This window comes from Rousettus aegyptiacus, unplaced genomic scaffold (assembly GCF_014176215.1).
Source record: "Rousettus aegyptiacus isolate mRouAeg1 unplaced genomic scaffold, mRouAeg1.p scaffold_m13_p_6, whole genome shotgun sequence".
NCBI lineage: Eukaryota > Metazoa > Chordata > Mammalia > Chiroptera > Pteropodidae > Rousettus > Rousettus aegyptiacus.
This window is the reverse complement of record NW_023416309.1, coordinates 74,708,514-74,730,597: the sequence shown is the minus strand read 5'-3', so window position 1 is coordinate 74,730,597 and position 22,084 is coordinate 74,708,514. Positions and strand designations below refer to the sequence as shown.

Below are 22,084 nucleotides of genomic sequence, written 5' to 3'. Positions count from 1 at the left end.
GCATGTTTGTTTCAAGTTCCTTTGAAGTATCCAAGTAGAGATGTCAAGCAGCTGTCAAATAAAGCTCTATTCAAAAATAAGATTGCTCCATAAAATAAATTTCAACAAATTTAAAAAGGATTGAAATCAAACTTAATTCTCTGACATAATAGAATAAAATTAGAAATCAATGACAGAAGGAAATTTAGAAAATTCACAAGTACACAGAAATGAAACAAGATACTCCTATAAAACCAATTTAGGGTCAAAGAGGAAATCACAAGGGAAATTGGAAAATACTTTGGGATGAAAGAAAACAAAAATACAAGATGCCAAAACTTATCGATGCAGCTAAATCAGTGCTTAGAGAGAAATTTATTGCTGTCAATGCCTAGATTTAAAAAAGAAGAATGGATACAACAACACGCCCATTACAATGGCCAAAATTCAGAACACTAACAATGCCAAATGCTAACAAAGATATGGAGCAACAGCAACTCTCATATGGTGATGGCAGGAATGCAAATTGATATAGCCACTGTGAAAGACATTTTTGCAGTTTCCTACAAAACTAGACATACTCTTACCATACAATCCAGCAACTGTTCTTCTTGGTATTTATCCAAATGAGTTAAAAACCTAGGTCCACACACAAAAACATGCACACTGATGTTTATAGCAGTTTTATTCATAATTACCAAAACTTGAAATCAACCAAGATGTCCTTCTGTGAGTGAAAAAATAAATTGTGGCACATTTATACAATGGAACATTATTCAGTGTAAAAAATCCATCTAGCTATGAAAAGACATGTGGGAACCTTAAATGTATGTATATTACTAGGTAAAAGAAGAGAATATGAAAAGGCTATCTACTGTATGATTCCAATGATTTGATATTCTAAAAAAAAAAAACTATGGTGACAGTAAAAAAATTAATGGTTGCAAGGAGTTAGCAGTGAGAAAAGGATGAATAGACAGAGCACAGAGAATTTTTAGGGCAGTGACTTCTGTATGGCACTATAATGGTGGATACATGTCATTATATATCTGTCAAAAACAATCGAATGTATACCAAAAAAATGTAAATTGTGTAATGCAAACTGAACTTTGGTGATTATGTATCAATGTAGGTTTACTGATTATAACAAATGTACCACTCTGGAAACAGATATTGATAATGGAGGAATCTGTGCATGTGGGGGCAGAGGTACACAAGAACTCTCCATGCTTTTGCACAATTTTTCTGTGACGCTAAAACTGTTCTTAAAAAACCTATTTAAAGAAGGAGAAAATTTGGAAGGGAAGGAGAAGGAAAAGGAGGAGAGGAGGGGGAGGAGGAGAAATAGAAAAAGGAAGCGCTGCCATCATGAACAACACAGTAACTATCTGGACCAGGAAGCTCATGACCAATAGACTACTTCAGCAGAAACAAATGGTCATCAACATCATTGATTCTGGAAAAGGAACAGTACCTAAGACATAAAATTATGAAAATCTAGCCAAAATGTACAAAACCGCACCAGATGTCATCTTTGTATTTGGATTCTGAATCCGTTTTTGTGGTGGCAAGACAACTGGTTTTGGCATAATTTGTGATCCCTTGGAATATGCAAAGAAAAGTGAACCCAAACATAAATTTGCAAGACCTGGCCTGTATGAGAAGAAAAAGACCTCAAGAACACAGCAAAAGGAACACTGGAACAGAATGAAGGAAGTTAGGGGGACTGCAAAGGCCAATGTTGGCGCTGGCAAAAAGTGAGGTGGAGATTGAACAGGAATAAAGATTCATCGGTAACTTTGTGGCGACTGAGTAGATTTTTCATGAGAAGATTAATAAACTAACTTTTATGTGGAAAAAAAAAAGAGGAAGAGAAACAAACAAACAAAAAAGCTCAAATCAATAACTTAAACTTTCATCTTAAGAAACTTTAAAAAAAAGGGAGCAAACATAACTGAAAACTAACAGAAGGAAGCAAATAATAAAGACTAGAGTGGGAAAAAATAAAACAGAATTTTTTAAAAGTGCGAAAAAGAATGAAGCCAAAAGTTAGTTCTTTGAAAAAATCAACAAAACTGACAAATATTTAGCTAGATTGCCTAGATAAAAAGAGAGAAGATTCAAATTACCAAAATCAAAAATGAAACAAAAGACATAACAATTGACCTCATAGAAAAACTTAAAAAGAACTTTAAGGGAATATTATGAAATATTGTAAGCCAACAGGTTAGATAATCTAAATGAAATAAACCATTTTCTAGAAAAACACAAACTACTAAAACTGACCCAAGAAGAAATAGAAAATCTGAATAAACCAGAATTAAAGAGATTGAATTGGTAAACAAAACCTTCCTACAAAGAAAAGTCCAGGCCAAGATGGCTTCAGTGATTAATTCCACCAATATTTAAAGAAGAATTAGGAGAGGGAAAAAATGGCATAGATGATAGAGGCTCTGTTCATCCCTCTGACGATCAAACCAAAGTTGTGACAGAAACAAGGAGCCAACAGCAAGGAAAAATTGCCTACAACCTATATGAACAAGCCATACGACTAGGGAGAAATCTAAGAAACGTGCAACGACAGAAGATAGGATGGGATGAGGGTGTGAAGCTGCCTGGCCTCAAGCAGTTGAGTGAGATAGAGGCTGCACAGCGGCAGATGCCTCTTAAAGGGACTGTGCCTGCAAGCGGACTTCACATTGACGGATCTGCTCACTCTGAGCACCAGTGCCAATCTGGCTGCATGCAGGGGGCACTAGGGACTTACGGGAGGACACTGAGTTGTCAGAGTGAGGACCTAGGTGAGACTCACTCTGTACAGAAGTGCTGGCAGTATCCATTGTTCCTCTGTTGAGCACTCCACATTCCCTGTGTGCGAACACAGCACTACCATAGTTGACATCATCAAACTGGATAACAGAAGTCACTCCACCCAGAGAATTCCCTGAAACTCTGCCTTCCCCAACTAGCAGCCCCCACACGAGCCACATCCAAGTGTACCCTCAGTGAATCAGGTGCTCCTTGCTGAGCAGCATCTAGACTCACACTGGAGGCAGCTGTCCTCTGTTTCTGGTGTGGCCTTTTGAGGCAACTATAAGCACAGCATTTGTGGATTGCTTGTTGAATCTTAACACGTGGCCCCAAAGGGGCACAGGCTTGGGCTAAGTTTGGCCTGCAGCTAAACCCCTCTCAGGATCGTGCCACTGGACACCTACCACACAAAGCCACACTAATAAGACAAGGAGCCTTAGAAGTTTGCTTAGTATATAGAGACAGATGGGGAGAGGTAGCCAAAAAGGGAAGATAAAGAAGCAGAAACCAGATGAGAGAACAGAACGAAGATCCAGAAATAATGGAGTCAAGTAAACTAACATGCAGAGTTCAAAACACTGGTTATAAAGATGCTCAATGAACTTTTGGGAAGTGTAGACAAATTCAGTGAGAACTTCAACAAAGAGGTTAAAAAAAAACATAAAAATGGAAATGGAAATTATTAAAAAGAACCAGTCAGAAATGAAGAACACATTATCTGAGATAAAGAATATATTAGATGGAACAAACAGAGTGGATAAAGAAGAGAATTGAACCACCAATCCAAAGGATGGAGAAGCCAAAGATACTCCATCAGAATGGCAAGAAAAAAGAAGCCAAGAATATAATAATAATTTAAGGAGCCTATGGGACACTATTAAATGTAAAAATATTTGTGTTATAGGGGTACCTGAAGGAATACGAGAAGTTGAAGTGCTATTTGAAGAAATAATGATGGAAAACTTCCCTCACCCGGTGAAGAAAATGGACATGAAACCCCAGGAAGCTCGAGGATTCCAAAAATCAGGGGTCCAAAGAGACCCACACCAAGATACATCATAATTAAAATGCCAAAGGTTAAAAACAAAGAGAGAATTTTAAAAGCAGCAAGAGAAAAGCAGGTAGTTACCTACAAGGTAGCACCCATAAGACTGGCAGCTCATTTCTCAAAAGAAACTATGCAGGACAGAAGGGCTTGGCACAAAATATTTGACATAGTGAAGACCCAGGATCTATAACCAAGAATACTCTATCCAGCAAAGCTATCATTTAGAGTCAAAGGACAGATAAAGAGCTTCTCAGACAAAAAAATAAGCTAAAGGAATTTATCAACACCAAGGAAACACAGGAAATGTTGGAAGGACTTCTTTAAGAAGAAAAAACATGTATCAAAAACATGAATAAAGAATGGTAATGACTACATTCCTAGCAACAAGTACCTCAAATGGAAAAGAATTAAGTGCTCCAACCAAGACAGGGAGGCCGAATGGATAATAAAACAAGACCTGTACATATGCTGCCTACGAGAGACTCACTTCAGATTAAAAGACACACAGAGGTCTACAGCCACACCACCCTGAACAAGACCAATCTCATCTGATCTCAGAAGCTAAGCAGAGTCAGGCCTGGTTAGTACTTGGATGAGACCAAGTGCTGTAAGCATAAATAAAAATAAAAAAATAAGAGATTGTAGGCTTGTAATCTGTGAGGTCAACCAAGGGTTGCCTCTCCTAAAAATAAACAAATAAATAAAATAAAATAAAAAGTAAAAGACACATAGAGACTAAAAGGAAGGGGATGGAAAAAGATATTGCCTTGATTAGAGGGTATTGCGCTAAATAAAAGGGGTCAGATAGAGAAAGAGAGATATTGCATGATTTCATATACATGTGGACTCTAAAGAACAAAATAAACAACAACAACAAAAGTGGAAATAAAATCATGGATACAGAGGATATTTGGAGAGCTACTAGATGGGAGGGTGTTGGGGGGACGAAAAAGGGCAAAGGAATTAAGAGGTACAAATGGATAGTTGCAGAATAGACATGGAGATGTAGAGTGTAGCATGGGGAAGATGGTTAATAATGTTGTAATAAATATGTAAGGCAGAAGAGGAGTACTAGATTTAGTGGCGTGATTGCTTTGCAAGTTATGTGGATCGCTGATCATTATGCTATACAACTAAAACTGGTATATTATTGCATGCCAACTATAATTTTAAAAACTCATGTAATTGTACAATGTAAATACAAGCAACTAATTGTTTTATATTTCAATAAAGCTGGGGAAAAAAAGAAAGAGAAAAAAAAAATTTCGCCAAGGTGAACTTTGAGCAAAGACCAGAAGCAGGTAGGAGAACAAACCATGAGATACCAAGCGAGAAGTTTGTCCCTGGCAGAAGAAACAGCAGGCACAAAGGCCCTGAAGTGGGACTGTGTCTGGAATGTTTAAGAAACAGGAAGCTGGTCAGTGTGGGTGAGCTAAAAGGAATATGAAATAAGACGACAAGGAGCCAGATCGCCAATGTCCCATAGACAAAGACAATGACTTTGAATTTATCTCTGATGACGTGGGAAAATATAGGATGGTTTTGATCAAAAGAGATCTGAAAACTGAATTACGGTTATTTGTTTCTATGTTTATCCCCCAGTACCTGTGCATTTCTAAGGGCATGGAGTGGTCTTACTGACCTCTGTCTGGCCCAGAAGAGGTGCTCAATGGGTGCTTGTGGGTGTTTGTGGAATCAATAGGTGAGTAAACTCAAGGCCATTGGTGCATGTCTCCACTGATTGACTGGCTGCAGCCTCACAACTGAAGGCTGCAAGAACCTTGCCTGAGGGCTTTGCGCCAGCAGGACCCTTACTGAGCTGGATCGAGCTCCAAGACAGACAGGACACTAGTATGGGAGGACATGGTAAAATCAAATAAAGTTAAGACAAGTCCAGGGAGCTCAGAAAGTCAGTTAAAAAGTGTGTGCATGCATGTGTGCATGCATGTTTGTGTGTATTTATATGGCCACAATTTGCTGATGAGAATAGCCCAGAGAAGTTTTATGGATTTTTCTAATTACATAACAGCTGGTATAACTAAAATCTGATATTAAATTAATCTGACTCTAAGCTACATGCCTTCTCTGAAACATCATCGTGTCATTACACTGCCCTTGAATTTATAGACTTTGACACCCACAAGGCCTGTAGCAAAGTTTCTCATGATAGATTGGATGTGAGATGAAGTATAAGAACCAAATGATTCTATGGTTGTATGGATTAAGCCAATTTTTGCAATAGCAGATACTCTAATTTGAATCATTCAGATATCTTCAAGGTAGACAAGAGGGAATCAAATAATGAACTTTCAGGTATGGATGAAATATTAGTCTCTTAAGCCAGCATCAATACCCCTAAGAAGCAAAATTCCCTAAGCAGTCTCTTAGGGATGACATTGTTGAGATATGGTGACTCTGCCTTCTGTATCAACAAGCAGGCTTCCCAGTGTGGAGAAAGAAAATGGGTTTTACTCAGTCTTGGCTTGGATTCAATCAATGACAGAGGACTAAACAGCCCAAGCTTCAGATTTGGGTTTGAATTCCACTCTGGCGTTTATCTGCTGAATGATCTTGATATTTAACTGGTTTGTGTCTCGGGTTCCTCAATTTAAAATGAGGATCATAATGTCTAACTGGTAGGATTGTAGGAAAAAGTAAGCAAAATGATGTATGTACATATCTCATGAAGGAGTTCTTACAAATAGCAGCAATATTGTTATTTTTCCTCACATTAGGCCAGTCTCTTCCTCCTCTCAGTCTTAATTCTGCCCCTTGGAGCTGACGGAAGAATCTATCTCCCTCCCCAAGGAAAAGCCCTTCAGACACTCAACTGTGATCATGCTCTCTCTTAAGTCTCCCCTTTTATGCAAATTAAATATCTCTAGCTCCTTCCATAATTCCTCTTATATTTTGTTTTTAAATTCTTTGCCATCCTAGTCACCTTCCTCAGTAGATGCTCCTGTTTGCGGATGAATCAGGATGGAAGGATGTGGAATACCCTCCTTCCATCCAAATGAACCCGGTGCTCCCAGTACCATAACTGGAGCTTGTGCCCACCTCCCCTCACTGTCAGGTACACTGAAATTGGATCAGCTCAAAATCTTAGGCTTGTCTACGAGAGCTGCTGCGGACTCCCCCTTTATCTCTCAAGTAATCGTTTAAGCCCCTTCATGTGTTGTTGTTGTTGTTGTTTTGTATTGCAATTTACTCATTACCCCCAAGAGCTAAGATTATCTTGATCTTGATTCTTAATTCTGACTTCAAAACAGTGTGAGTCTAGAAGGCCAAACAAGGATAAGGAGATCTCAAATAGTTTACACTATCTAGCAAGGGATTTGATTATTTCTCCACCAGGGTTCCATTCAGACCAAGACCAAATTAAACCATGCCTGCAGCACTGAAGAAGAAATTGCTCTCACTCTCTCTCTCTCTTTCTCTCTCTCTCCTCCCCTCCCCTCTCTCTCCCTCTCGCCATCTGTCTGTTTATAAACCATGGCCTCTAAGCCTCAGTCTCCCCATATGCATGAGGAAGAGATTTGCCTACATAGTCTCTAAGAGCCCTTGCAACCCTTACTCCAAATTCTATCAGAATTAGTCTGTGGCTTCTTCTACAAATCAAAGCATCTCAGAAGTGACACACGAATAGAATTTTTGAAGCTTATTGTTTGTGTTAATAAATAGCACTGTCGCATTTGCTTCTTCATTATCTGTTTTCCTCCAGGAGACATCAGACCTGCAGCCACTCTGGTCTCTCTAAGACTGATATAGGTCAGTAACAGCTGGGGTGTACCATCTGGGCCGGGGAGGGAAGAGAGAAAGGAAGGCACTCCATCATTGCAAACTTTGCGAGGGATCAGTCCTTGGAGAGTGAGTGGTGTGTGCCCCAGGGCAGAGTCCTTCCTCATCCCCAAGACTTCTCCACTGTCCATTAGACAACTGTCCAATAGGTAGCCAGCCACTAGACAACCTCAAATGCCTCCATCATGAACCCTACCCACAACCGCAGCTCAGCAGAATGCTAGGCTAGATGCTGACATGAGGGAAGGCAGAAGTGCCTCTCTGGTGGTCCAGTGTTTTCATAGGGTGAAGAAGAGCCAAGGATGCAGATGGAGTGAGTGAAGAGCTGGAGGTGGAAGCCTTTCTTTATTCATTGGCAGCCTCACCTTCACCCCTAGATGCCCCAACCTTGCTGCATTTCTTGTACCAACATCAGGAGCAGCTGGTGGCTTGAGTGACATCAGTGGACCCTGTCTTGAACAAGCTGTATGGCCAGGTGCTGAGCGAGGAGCCATATAAGAGGGTGTGGGCTGGGCCCAACAACTCGGACCAGATGTGAAAGCTGTTCAGCATCAGCAAGTCTTGGGACTGGGCATGCAAAGATCAACTCTACTGAGCCCTGAAGGAGACCCATCCTCACCTAGTTATGGAACTCTGGGAGAAGTGGGGCACTGGAGGAGACTAGGGCAGGGGGCTCCTGACACCTCAGCAGCTGACGTCTGAACACCTGCTTGTGAGTCCTGGGGACTGATCACTCTTTGGGTCTCAGTGTCTTCATCTCTAAACATATTGCTGTATGAGTTGCCTTCTACCCTAAAGTTATAGAACTTTGATAATGTCTTTGCTAGGTATAATATGTTCATGCTCAGTGATATCTCACGAACACCCAGACTGCCTCCCTTAGCTTTTACAGCTCAGCCATCCAGGTAGGATGACATTATCTCAAAGAATGTCTATCTGCAGCTGGCAGGACATCTGTAGACCTTATAGAAGCCTAACCCAAGATTCTCATCTGGTGGTCACCATAGCCAAGTCTAGATCTGTTTCTGTGCCATCCAGATGCAAGGAGGAGTGTGGGAGACATAGGAATGGCCACTGCTGGCTGAAAACAAACAACCGAAATAGACACCTTGGGGGTTCTGAATGGCTGGCAAATATGGGCAAAATCAGATTTATTTTTTCATTTGTCTATGTTGAGGTTGGTTTTCCCATTAGTCTAAATTGAGCCTTTTGTTTCTGAAGTCTGGATGGATTCCTAGAGCCAAGAAAGGGAAAAAGAGGGAGGCCACAAGGGGAATGGAGTCCAGGTCTTAGCTTAGATGGTTCCTCCTATGGAAAGTCATACCATGCTCTTATACCTACCTGGCTTAGGTACCACCATCCTGTGCCCCTACAGCACGTTGCGTCCCCCACCCCACCAGAGCACTCAGCACGTGGCATTGTCCCTCCTGCTTCATTGCTGGTCTCCCCTCACTGGTTGGTAAGCTCCATGAGGGCAGAAGCCATGCTGTGATCTGCTCATCAGTTTTTTCCTGGTGCATAGGACAGTGAGTGGCACATGATGGGTATGAAGTGAGGACTTATGAATAGGTAAATGGTAAAGAAACATTCCTCAGATACATCCTTTAATTCCCTTCGCAGCCATCACACCATTCATGTAATTGAGGGGTCCACCCTAGTAACAACTCCCCTTTGCCTCAGTGAATCAGTAATCTTAGAATTGAACCCATTGTTGTTGGAACATGTTTACCAATGTTGTTCTCAACTTGTGAGAGTAAAGCTTCACTCAGGATGCCCTGCCCAAGATACAGCAGCCCTAGGTGATTGTGCCTCCCTCCCATGCTGTCACCCTCCTCCTTCAGAGTCCCTTCTTCCTGCTATCCACTTGGGCCTCACCCCCTGTTCTTAGCCTCAACCACACAGCCTTGGGGGCCTCTTCTGTAGCCTCCCTGAGTCTGAAGGTTAATATGTCAGTTAAATGAGATAACACATGTACGAGTTCAGATCAGTGTTCAGCTCAGTGTACATAGAGTGTACACAATAAGCAGTAAATGTAATCGCTTGGTTTCACTGGTCACTGCAGGGGTTGTAAAGGTCAGCATATCTCAACCTCCCACAACTACACCAAAAGAGAATTCAAGAGTGTCAATGCACAAACCTTAAAAAAATTAAGAAGAGAAAGCCCAACACCTGTGGCAAAGTCCCACTGGCTTCATAAACATGTACAGAGGTGCCACCTTCTGCACCCACTGACTTTTGCTCAGGCCACACTGCTAACATATTGAATACGTTTGACTGACTCTGTCGAGACCTTCCTCTTGATGAGAAAGTTCCTGAACTTTGGATCCCAGCTTTTGGAGCTGTCCCCTAATGGAAGCCTAGCAGGACACCCATACTTTAAAAGGATATTCTTTTCCTAAGATCCAGGGGACTGTGCTGCTTCCCAGTCCCAGGTAGGATAAGCCTGTACAGAAGGCATGATATCATCAGGACTTTCCACCTCCAAGCAAAGAAAGCTTGCACAATGAACTTGCTGTTTGAACAGAATCCAGATTCAGTTTTCTGCTGAACGTGGCAGGTATATGACTTGATTTTAAATTTGATGTCCTCAACTATCTAAGGAAAATAAAGTTATGCCAGTTTGTCTTAGAGCTTATTTGTTCTCCAAATGGCCAAAGCCCTCATGTAAATCCCTTAGAAGCATGAAAGAATATCCTCAGGACAAAAACTATTCGCACCTATTGCCTTGTAGTTGGTGTCATATTGCATAAGATAGTGCCTATTTACTGATTCTAATTTACTCCTTTCTCAAGGTAAACTCCAGATGCCCCTGGAGGAAGCTCTGCTCCTCTCCACAGGAAGCTGCAGGTGGAGCCTGACAGCTCTGGGGCTGTCCCAGGTACTGTCCTCCAGTTGGGTCTGTGTATTCAGGCCACACGGCAGAGTCAGAGTCGTTTGCAGGCACAGTGTTCAGGGGCAACCTCCCACTTCCTGCCATGCCACTTCTAAGGAGTACCTTTGGGGTGACTCAAAGGGCCCTCACTCCATTGCTGAGGGTATGAGGGTATTTCTAATAGCCCAGGATGTGTTCAAAGAGTGAGAGATCATAGGCATTCATGAAGCTGAACCCAGATATATACAAACACTGAAGTTATAGTCTGCAACTGCGGACTACAAAGTATTACATGTATAAATCATTTAACCCTAATGATAACTCTGTATTAGTCAGGGTTCTCCAGAGAAACATAACCAATAGGGTGTGTGTGTGTGTGTGTGTGTGTGTCTATGTGTCTGCATGTGTGTAGTAGTAGAAAGTGAGGGAAGGCTCAGGAGCAGGAGGTAGTCTTGGGGTAGGGCCATGCAAGGACTTACTGGGGAGGAGCTAAGGATAAGTGAGGAGTGAAGATGTTAGATGTGCTCTGGCTAATGCACATTAAGAAGCTGTGAGGCTGAACAACAGACTCTGTGTCCCTGGGACACCTTGCTATTTTCTGCCTGATCCATCTGCACAGAAATGAATACAGTATAAAACACCTCTGGGCCCAGCCCAGAGGATCTCTGGGAACTCTATTTTTCAGGAAATGAGAGAGCTTGGCCAACTCAGTGGGCTCACCTTGACAGATGCTCTGCCTGTGCCCAGCAGTGAGAGAACTCAATGTGCAGTATGCTTGGGGTCCCCAACAACCCTGAAAAAGGCAGATACCCAAAAGTCACTCCCGGCTTGGTGCCAGAATGTTCCTGAAAAACCTTCATGAGTCTTGGGTCCAGAACCAGAATATACCAAAGGCCTTGAATGGATAAAGATCGCCTCTAGCTCCTGCTTCTAGGACCTATCCAGAGCACACATGCCTCTTGGAGGTGAGAGAGCCTGCCTTTTCCAGGAGGATCTCTGCTCTTGGCTGAGCTGGTGGGTCTCCTTTATCTATTTAGAGGAATCTGTCTGTGGAAGAAGGATATGTCATCTGAGTAAACACAAATCAGGGATGTGAGTTTGCCAGGCCAAAAGCTAGATCTAAACAGGGGTCAATTCACCAGGTGGATGACACCCTTTATGAGGAATTCCAGGACACTGATGATTATGGTGATGATAATGATGATGATAGTAATAATAATATAGCAACCCATTACTGAACACCGACTCTGTGCGAGGAACTGTGCTCAAAATTTTTGTAGTTTCACTTAACTTTTATGACCCTGTGGGTCAAGCACCAGTACTTTCCCCAGTGTTCAAATGAGGAAATTGAGGCTTAAGAAGTAAAGAAACTTGTCCAGGACTTGCCACTAGCATTGCCAGCTCTGGGGTTCCAACCCAGACCCCTCTAATCCAAGAGTAAGAACAACGTCTCTCAATCTTTCACCCACTCTAGCTGCCCACAGGTGGCTGCCCATCTCCAAAGATCATGTCTGTCAGCCTTCCCCAGACCACATTCTGGACCTCAGCCTGCAGCCAGATAGGACTGTTCCCTTTAGAATCTATACACAGCAAGGTCAGTTTAGTTCACAGTGCTCACACCCAGCTGAGGAAACTAGATTTGATGGGAGGGAGAGGCTCTCCCTCGCTGTGTGGGAGGGAGAGCCTTCCAGGAACCCCTGTGTTTGGGCTGCCGTTGTTTGTCACCCTGAAAACCATGACTGCTTTCAAGCTGGTGGTGGATTCTCCTTCCTGCCAGACCCTGGATCTATGTTCTGTTCCTTGGCTAGGGCAGGGAGATCGATCCAGACATGCCTTCTTCCCATTGGCCCCCGCCCAAACCCATGGACAATGAGCAATATCAAAATATAACGTGACCTCTGCACTAGGCTATATATGGATCAGGAGTGGGTGAGAGACTGAGTCACCTGCTGAATGTGCCATGGTACTTTCAGCCCAAGCCAGTGACAGCTGGTACCATGCCCTGCCCCAAGAGGCTGCAGGATTCTTGTGCCCAATGGCTATCCAATGTCTATCATCCCCATGCTATACCCAAGCCTCCACCAGGGATGGAGGGCAGCAGTGGTTGCTAAGCAGGAGCAGAGAAACTGAAACTCCAGGGACGAGGGGAGTAGGCAGCCAAGAGCCTGCCAAGGAGATATGAGAAGACACCTGGGAGTTAAGACCCCATGTAAACTGAGGCTCTAAGCCTCCCTGCTCCCCAAACCCTCAATTATGTGCATGTTCCATTGTCCCATGAGACCACACTTACACAATACAAAGTCAAAGATAAAATTATTAAGAATTTCAAGACAGTGACATCCAAGCATTAAATCTCAAGTGAGGGCCTACCCCAATCTGAAAATCAACTGCTTTCTTCGCATACTCCCATATCTTCCCCATTAGCCCTTACTTTTTCCTATACCTTGAAATTCCTGAAATATCTGAAATTCCCTATTTCTCCTTGAAATTTCTTATTTTGTTGAGCTCCAATGCTTGGCTCATATTTTCTAACCAATATTAAATTTCCACTACCCTCACAACATCCTTATGTCCTTTTAGCATCCTCATGTGTCCAATCTAGCCAAATTTCCTCTTATGTAGTTTAAATATCCCAGGATATTTGGCCACACAATTCCCTCCACTGCCCACCTAATTTAACGATTATTGCTTCCCTACATTGAGCTCTTAACTGTCCCCCAATTTCTGGGCTTCTGATGAGAGGTTCCCTTGTCCAAAATATCAAGCCTCTCCATTCAAATAATAATGAACAGCCTTTTCAGGGTTTAACCATAAAAATAAACAGACCCACTTTTTGGTCCTTGTACCATGTTGCTCAAGAATCAAATTCTACAGTCTTATTGACCTGGCTAAGGTCATGTGCCCACCTTTGGCCAAAGTCAGAAGAGACACCTTTATTGGCAATCTCATGAAAATAGCATGCAATTGGAAAGTGATAATTTCCCAAGAGACTATTGATGTTATCAAGATGATGGATGCTGGGCAGACAAAATAACATTCAGTTAATTTTTACCCAATCACAAAAGATGAAGGGAGAGATGATTATTTTGGACAATTGTCCTATTGTGAATTGGGCTATATCATGGGACAGTAGGAAGTTTAAGTTGGGGAACACAGTTGAAATTTAGCTGTTTGGGACAGCTCATCTGAAATTAGGATAATAATCAATTTTTGTAATGTTTCACTGTTTATTAGGTATGAAGCCCTGGAGATAGTGATTAGCAAAACAGATATAACTCTTGTCTTCATGTAGCTCACTCTGTTAATAATGGAATCTACCATGTGGCAGGTTTAGTGTTTTATACAGCACATCGAACCCTCGCAACCCAATGAAGTAGTTTGTTTTATTCCCTGTATTTTGCAAATAAGAAAACAGGCATGGGTGAAGTGATTTGCCCAAGGCCACAACACTAGTGGAGCTAGATGAACCCAGGCATTGTTTTGGGGGTGTGTGCTATTATTATTTTTACCAGAGTATTGAGATATAATTCAGATAGCATACAACTCATTCATTTAAAATGTGCAATTCAATGGTTTTTAGTATATTCAGAGTTGTGCAGCCATCACAATAGTAGGATATTTCATCACCCCAAAAAGAAACCCTATGCTCTTTACCCATCTCCATCCACTTCTCCATCCCTAGACAACTTTCTATCTATACATTTGCCCATTATGTACTTTAATATAAACAGAACCTATAATATGTGGTCCTGCAACTGGCTTCTTTCAGTTTGGTATGTTTTCAAGGCTCACCCATGTTGTAGCATGTATCAGTACTTCATTTCTATTGCTAAATAATATTCCCTTGTATGGCTATGTCACATTTGATTTGACCATTCATTAGTTGGATTCATGTGGGTTGTTTCTACTTTTTGGCTACTATAAATAATGCTGCTATGAACATTCATGTATAATTTTTTGTGTGAACATGTTTTCATTCCTCTAAGGATGAAGTTGCCGGATCATATGGTAACTCTGTATTTAACCATTTGAGAAATTGCCACTGTTTCCCAAAGCGGATGCACCATTTACTATACTATTCCCACTAGTACTATAAAAGAATTCCAATTTTTCCACTTCCTTGCCAAAACTTATCTTTTTTTTAAATTACAGTCATCTTAGTGTAAAGCATTATCTCATTGTGGTTTTGATTTTCATTTCCCTGATGACTAGTAATGTTGAGTATCTTTTTGTGTGCTTATTAGCCAAGTGTATATCTTCTTCGAAGAACTATCTATTCAGATCCTTTACCCATTTTAAAATTGAGCTGTTTTTCTTGAATTCTATGAGTTCTTTATATAGCCTAAATACAAGATCATTATTAGATATAATCTGTACATTTTTTTCTCCCATTCTGTGGTTTGTCTTCTCATTTTGGTGATGGTGTCTTTAAAGTACGACAGTGTTTAATTTTGATGATGTCCCATTTATCTATTTTTTTCCTTTGTTGCTTGTTTTTGGTGTCATCTTTATTACCTAATTCAAGACCACAAGGATTTAAGCATATGTTTTCTTCTTAGAGTTTTATAGTTTTAGCTCTTATATTTTGGTCTTTGGTCCATTTTGAGTTTATTTTTATACATGGCATGAGGTAGAGGTCCAACTTCAATCACCAATGGCCAGTGATTTATGTAATGAAGCCTCCATAAAAACTCAAAAGAAGGGCATTTGGAAAGCTTCCAGGTTGGGTAATCGGAATGCTTCCATCATGCCGGGCCCAAACTCCACGGGGGACAAAGTCCCTTTGTTTGGCCCTTGCCCTATGTATCTCTTCCTCTGGCTATTGATTCACATATCATTTGTAATAAACCAGTACTCTCGCGAGTAAAGTTTTCCTGAGTTCTGTGAGCCACTCTAGCAAGTTAATTAAATCCGAGGAGGAGGTCATGGGAACATTTGACTTATAGCAGATCAGTCAGAAGCACAGACAACCTGGGCTATGGTTGGCATCTGAAGTAGAGAGCAGTCTTTGTGGGGCTGAACCCTTTACCTGTGCTACCTCTGGGTAGATAGTATCAGATTGAGTTGAACTGCAGGACACCCAGGTGGTACTCAAAAATTACTTAGTGGTGTAGGGAAACCGCTCCTCCCCATAAGAATTAAATACGAAACCTCTTACATAGTATTTCCTTATAATTCTTTTCATTTCTGTAAGGTTAGTAGTAATGTCCACTCTTTACTACCTATTAATATCATGCCAAACTATCTCCTGAATTGGTTGCCTGTTACAACAGCAGCAAAATGAGAAGCAGTGTTTTACAGAAAAATAAATGGATAAATACAGGGGAAAGCTTAGAAGTAGGCATCTAGGGAAGTTGAAGGTTTGATATTATAAAATCATAGGATCTAATATAGAGTGAAGCAGGAAATTGAGTGAGACTGATGTTGGATGGGCGATAGGGCAATGAAGTACAGTGAGTAACCACGTTTTTGAGGGAGAAATTTAATTAGAGGACAATGGGGCCAAACAGATTAATTTGTTCCTGCAGACACTATTATAACAAATGGTAACAGTATTAATACCCAACAGTTAAGCATTTACTCAACAGCAGTTCTAAATACTGTAGATTTCGCCCTTTTATCTAGGCCATGTTCATATTTCAACTGTAGTCGGACAAACCATTTTATTGCATATATAATGAGGCCAACCAGGTCTCAGCTGCTGTTTTCTTAATAGCTCATATCCTTCTGAATATCTTAATATTCTAATTTCACTAGGTATATTAGTTTCCTGTGGCTATCATACAAGCTTAGTGACTTAAAACAAGACAAGTGTATTCTCTGTTTTGGAGGCCAGAAATTCAAAACAAGGGCGCCAATGCTAATAGAACATGCAATGCATGAAAAAGCATGTAGTCATATGTGCAGGTACCAAGAAACCTTCGGCTTTACGTGCCTAGACATATCTTTTACCCCACCTACCTCCCTTTAAAGCCCTACCTCAAATTCTCTCGAGGAGCCACATGAACCTTTCCTTTCTGTGTTGCTTCCCTTGTGCCCAAGCTTCATCAACCTTTGCATGTTGTCTGAAGAAAAAAAAAAAAAGGTGCCAGAAGGGCCATATTTCCTTCTGGAGACTCTAGGGAAGAATCTGTCCTTTGCCTCTTCTAGCTTATGGTGACTGTTGGCATCCTTGATTCAAGGCTACATCGCCCCAATTTGGCTCTACGATCACAACGCCTCCTCTCCTGTCTCAAATCTCCCTATGCCTTTCTCTTATAAAGACACTTATCATTGGATTTAGCCCTGCCTCCTACCCCCAGATAACTCAGGATGATTTCCTTATCTCTGTATCTTTAACTCAATTATACCCGCAAAGATCATTTTTTACAAATAAGGCACAATCACAAGTTCCAGGAATCAGGACATGGACATACCTTTTGGGGAAATCACCATTCAGTCAACTATACTAGATTTTAAATAAGCTATAAATATATAAAAAAAAAATTTATTTGAGTAAAAAATTATATTGAAGGAAATATACCAGAACATTACAGATAGCAGAAAATCAAAAACCAAAGCTTTTAAAAACATATGTATTTCATGTACAGGATTGGGAAAAAAAAAACTCTTTGATAATAAAACATATTCCAGGTAAACAGACTTCCTAAATCTATGAATATTTTATTGCAATTATTAATACCCTAAGTTACTCTTCTACATAAAGGAGAGACTCCAAATCCTGTTCTTTAGGGAGACATGGAGGGCAAGCAATACCTACAGAGTAACTATTGCTCTATCTTCTCTTTCCTGGGTAACCTAACATGTTACATGGGTTAATTACAAAAGGAAATTATCAGACTCCATTGAATTTAAGCACAACACAGCTAAAATTTCTCACTGATGGCATTAAATATTTGATGCTTATGAGTGTGTACATAATTTAATTAAATATTAGGTACAAGGAAGATTCCAAAATTACCTGAAGTATGAAAAAAATGACAAAAATACCTAATAGATAATATAAACTTTGCTTCTGAGTATGTTCCAGGCTTCCTTTTCTTTTCCAGTGAGGTCTGCTTCTTTTTTGTCCAAGGTCTTCTACTGCTGGGCTCCAACATAGTAAATTTCTTAACATCAGCAAGGCCTTGGTCATGGAAAGGATTTATTTTAGAAACAAAAACAACTTCTTTCTTCTGTCCTAAAGGTCATGGTTGTTTTTCTGCTACGTGAGTCTTTCAACTACTTATCAACTTCTTTGTGTAAGAAAAGTTATTGAATAAAAGCAAGCATTCTGTTTTGTCTGTCTCGTAGTATAGTGGCTGGTCAATAAAGAAGCTACCCATTCAATCTTTTTCTCATTTCATCTCATCTAAAGAATAAATCAAAAGGATCAAAATTACAAAGAATTCATGACCAAGGTACAACTTTTACAAATATCTTTGACTAGTCAGGGAAAGCTTTATTTTCTTCAATCAAGGCCCCAAAGGAGTCATTACTGAATCAAGAATCCTTTCCCACCTATTAGAGGCCTGTAAGGAATAAATGTTTCAAAGATTAGTTCAGGGTAATACATAGATACTTCAGAAGAGGGACCAAAAAAGATGAAGATGCGGACTACAAGAAAGTAAACAAAGAAAATCCAAGAAAATATACAGTTCACCAAAATAATAGTCACTGACATGAATCCCTTACTCATTCTGCTTTTGACAGGCTCCCTTTATTATTTAGAAATTAAGATATTTTCAGTCTTTTGCTTTCCTTTTCCACGTTGTCTCTAATATTCTGGAGTTTTCTGGAGTTCTGGACCAGGAACACTAAGCTCTCCTTAAAATCACTAGTCCCATGAGCTCTGCCAACATTTTCAAGCTCATCAAACAAAGCCAATGTTTGTTTGAGTTTGGCCTGAACAATTTTTTGCTCTTCTAATTCTGCAAGAAGTGCCTGCTTAGTGCATAATTCGGTCTTATATGTCTCCTGTAGCTGTTCAATTTCTTTTTGGAGAAGCTGGAATTCTTCCTCACTATAAGGATGCATCTCCTGAGACTTATCTTCCGGAAGCAAGATGTTTGGGGGAATACGCAAAATCCATTGTAAAAACAGCTGTTCCATTTTGACAAAAAGGTTATCAAAACGCCCTTTCATGAAGCAAAGAAACTTCTCTGTACATTTACGAATTTGGACTGGACTAATTTCACAGTTTGGGATGTCATCCAGTTTCTTCAGAATAACTTGTTCAACAGCCTGCATCACTTCAAATAGGTAATCCTGAAATGCGATGTAGATCCTGAGCATACAAGTTTGTGGCGTGAAGCCAAAGAACTGGGCCTCATAGGTCATTGGATCGACAGACATCTTGGCTAATTTTGCTATGTTAATGCTGACTGTGAAAAATCTGAAAATGTAAAAAAAAAAAAAAATCATTTGGATTAAAAAAAAAAAATCAAAGTAACAAATCACATTACAGATAGGAAAAAAAAAAAAGCAAACGAAAAACAAGAAGTTTGTGTTCCTTGATACCCAGTGCCACTTACGGCCTCACTCATTCAAAAAAGGATACAAACTCTTGCCTCCCTGAGGATCTTTCTATCAGCCTTTAACTTCTATGCCCTCTTTCTTATTGTTTATTTCCCTCACTTCTCATTTATTGAGGACTCTGGGCTCAGTCTTCTAAGTCTGTTATCCTAGACAATGTGCAAATTTAGACAGATGACTTAACCAGCACCCCAGAGACTGTTTCATGAGTTTCAATGGCTCCATCTTCACTTTTAACACCTGGCTTTTGATATTTATAACTTCTCTCCCCAACTGCCCCTATTTTTTGACCACAACTTTCTATGCTATTCTTCTCTTATTCACATACTCATACAGTACCTTAATCATCAAGAATTTCAGCCCACTGATCCTTTCTTCTTTGCACTGTCAATCCCACTTTACTTTCTTTCTTGTTCATTTTAGGCTCCACAATTCATCACTTTAACGACTTCCTTGCCCATGTCCTCATCTCCCTGTCCTTCCAATCTAGCCATCTGGAAAAAAATCCCAGTTAGAAGTTGAGCTAGCCTCTTGTCAGCTTTACAAGCTTAACATGTTTTTTTCAAGGGTCTAAGAGTCATTCCTTTAGAATGCAAACATCTAGGAAAATAGCACTCCCGATCTCCTTGTCACTGTGGGAGTTTAACCTAGGCATCTTTTCTGAGCTATAACCATATGCTTGTTATAGAAATAAGAGTTTTATTATTCCTTCAGATAAAGGCAATTAGCTAAAATAGATGGCTACCTCTATTGCCAGGTGAATTTAGGATAAACTTTATGAAAGAATTTGAAGCAAATGGTAGGGTCAAATCTTTTTATGGGAAGACAAAGATGCCACTAATCTTGAGAATTTATGTAGGTAATGGCTAAAAATAGAACAGTTATAACTGCTTGGCTGTACAGATAGGGTAGAATTTCTTTCTGTTTTTGTAATCTTACTCAGATTACCTATCATGCATTGTAATCTAAATAGGACTAATCAGTAACAAAACTACTGTCTTTTATAAGTCTTGTGAACAGTCTTCTCTGGGTTTGCGAGATTTCTATTTCCTCAGCACTGCCCTATGCCTTCAGAATCAAGTTCAAACTATTTCAACAAGGCTTACAAAGGCCTTCATCATCTGAACCTTAATAATCACATTCTGTCCTTTTTAAGTATCTCACGTGTGCATAATTGAGGTGATAACTTCCTACTTTGTGGCTATTTTTGGTTCATGCTAGGTCTTTATTCTACATTTCATCTCCCATAGGAAACTACTCTTAATGTTTTTAAAGTATGTTTTTTTAATTCATTTTTAATTTTAGTTCATCTTTAGTAATTTCAGATATATAGTCTTGAAAAAGTTTTATGTATGTTTAGATTTTTTGTTTGTAATCATTCCATGTTAGTATATTTATTTCATTGATGCTAACTTAAGTATTCCATCAATTTTATATTCACACACTACACTTATGTTCCATTCTCCTTGTGAAAGACACCTAGTTTGCTTTCAGCACCTTACTACCAGAAACAATGTTAATAAACACTCCTATAATGTTCCCTTAGGGAATTGCAGAGTATTTACACAGGCAAGTAATTGCTGAACCACAGACTTCACTATAGGTATTTTCACTGCTCCAATGACTTTAACTCCCAAAAGACTGAGAAGATCTTCAATGAAAAGAATCAATAATTTATATGCTGACTCTCTGAAACTCTTGCCTCAAAATTTCTTGCTTCGGCTGCTTCTACCTATCCTGCACTGTTATTTCACGATCGCTACCCAATCCTAATCAAACCCTCAAATTCAAAGATCCACCTTAAACAAAACTTGCAATTCTCAAAAAATTCCCATCTTGTCTTCTCTCCCTATGAGGCACTGACAAAACTCTATTGAGGTCCGTTGTTCACCCTTACCAGCGTAAGCAGTACATGCAGCATTGTTTTATCAACAGGTTGTGAGGGTGATATTCAGGGAGCAGGCAAAAATATTTTAATGTGCATTTCTCTGATTATCAGCAAAGTTGAGTACCACTTCACACGTTAGCTCTTCAGGTTTCACCTTTTGTGAATTACTCATTCATATCTTTTAAAAACCACTCTCTCTACCCTTTTACTTGGTTCCTTATATACTACCAAACTTAATGGTCACTCCCTGTTCCAAAAACCTTTAGTGCTTCCTTATAACCCACTGAATAAAGTATGCTATTCTTAACTCTGCCAGTCAACATCTGACTTCTCCTTGTACCAACCAAACCGAGCTATCTTCTTTATCTTTGATGTCTTTCCCTCAAGGAAGGATGCTGTGGCCAAATACTCGAGTCAGTTTAAATACATTTCCCTAGTGACGCACTCCCACCTCTGAATTCCCAAGACCTTTCTGTGGGAACTGACCGAGTTCTACTTTAAGATATTACTATCATGGGCCTGTCTCATCTTCTGTGCTAGCGCTAGAGTTCATGAAGGCAGGAAGAGGACAGCTTGTTAATATTTGCAGAGTAAACAGGTGCGCTGCCCCGCTCTCCTCACTAACTCTAAAATCCTCCGGGCAGGAACTGCTTCCGGCCGGAGAACCGACTCCCGTCGGGCGCTGCGACCCCGCTGCATGCCGGGACCTTGGAGGCCGAACAACAAGGCCAGTCCAGCGCCCCGCGGTGATGCCCAATCCAGTTCTACGCCTCTCTACTCCCCCCTGCTCCCTTGAGAAAATGCAGCCCTGCGGCACTTACCGAAGCGACCATGAGGGTGACGAATTCGATCAAACACTGGCTTCCCGCCACTTCCTTTAAACCACCCCTTGCTGCCAGATGTCGGCGGAGCGGCTGGCTCGTATAATTCCAACCGATGCCTGCCTCAGCTAACGAGAGCAAAGGCGGGATGTTGTCGTGCTCCTGATTGGCTGGCTGTCCGGTCGGGAGGGCCACCTAGATTGGTGACAGAAACGGGCCGGACGGGCAAGCTAGCTGTGGCCCGCGGGGATTGGCGGAAGGAACCGGTACTTACTCTCTTCTCCGTGACGTTGGTGGGTAGGGAAGCATGGCTGGGGCACCCTGAAGACGCAACTCGTGATTGGTAAATGGCT

General features: G+C 40.7%; 1 protein-coding gene and 1 pseudogene across 2 annotated transcripts; one reads left to right on the top strand and one right to left on the bottom strand.

Moving 5' to 3' along the window:
• The first annotated feature begins 1,347 nt into the window (after nucleotides 1-1,347).
• Nucleotides 1,348-1,845, top strand: LOC107504501 (annotated as a pseudogene).
• Nucleotides 1,846-16,968: 15,123 nt separating this feature from the next.
• On the bottom strand, nucleotides 16,969-22,007 carry MIS12 (MIS12 kinetochore complex component). 2 transcript variants are annotated; one of them, XM_016133742.2, is made up of 3 exons: nucleotides 21,732-22,007; nucleotides 19,362-19,516; nucleotides 16,969-18,882 (listed from the first exon to the last, which is right to left on the bottom strand). In XM_016133742.2, exon 3 carries the CDS (start codon nucleotides 18,840-18,842, stop codon nucleotides 18,222-18,224), a length of 621 nt encoding a protein of 206 aa, XP_015989228.1. In that variant the 5' UTR covers nucleotides 18,843-18,882; nucleotides 19,362-19,516; nucleotides 21,732-22,007; the 3' UTR covers nucleotides 16,969-18,221. The 2 variants fall into 2 exon arrangements, with proteins under 2 accessions (XP_015989228.1, XP_015989227.1); XM_016133741.2 differs by lacking the exon at nucleotides 19,362-19,516 and having other exon boundaries at nucleotides 21,732-22,005.
• Between the last annotated feature and the right edge of the window lie 77 nt (nucleotides 22,008-22,084).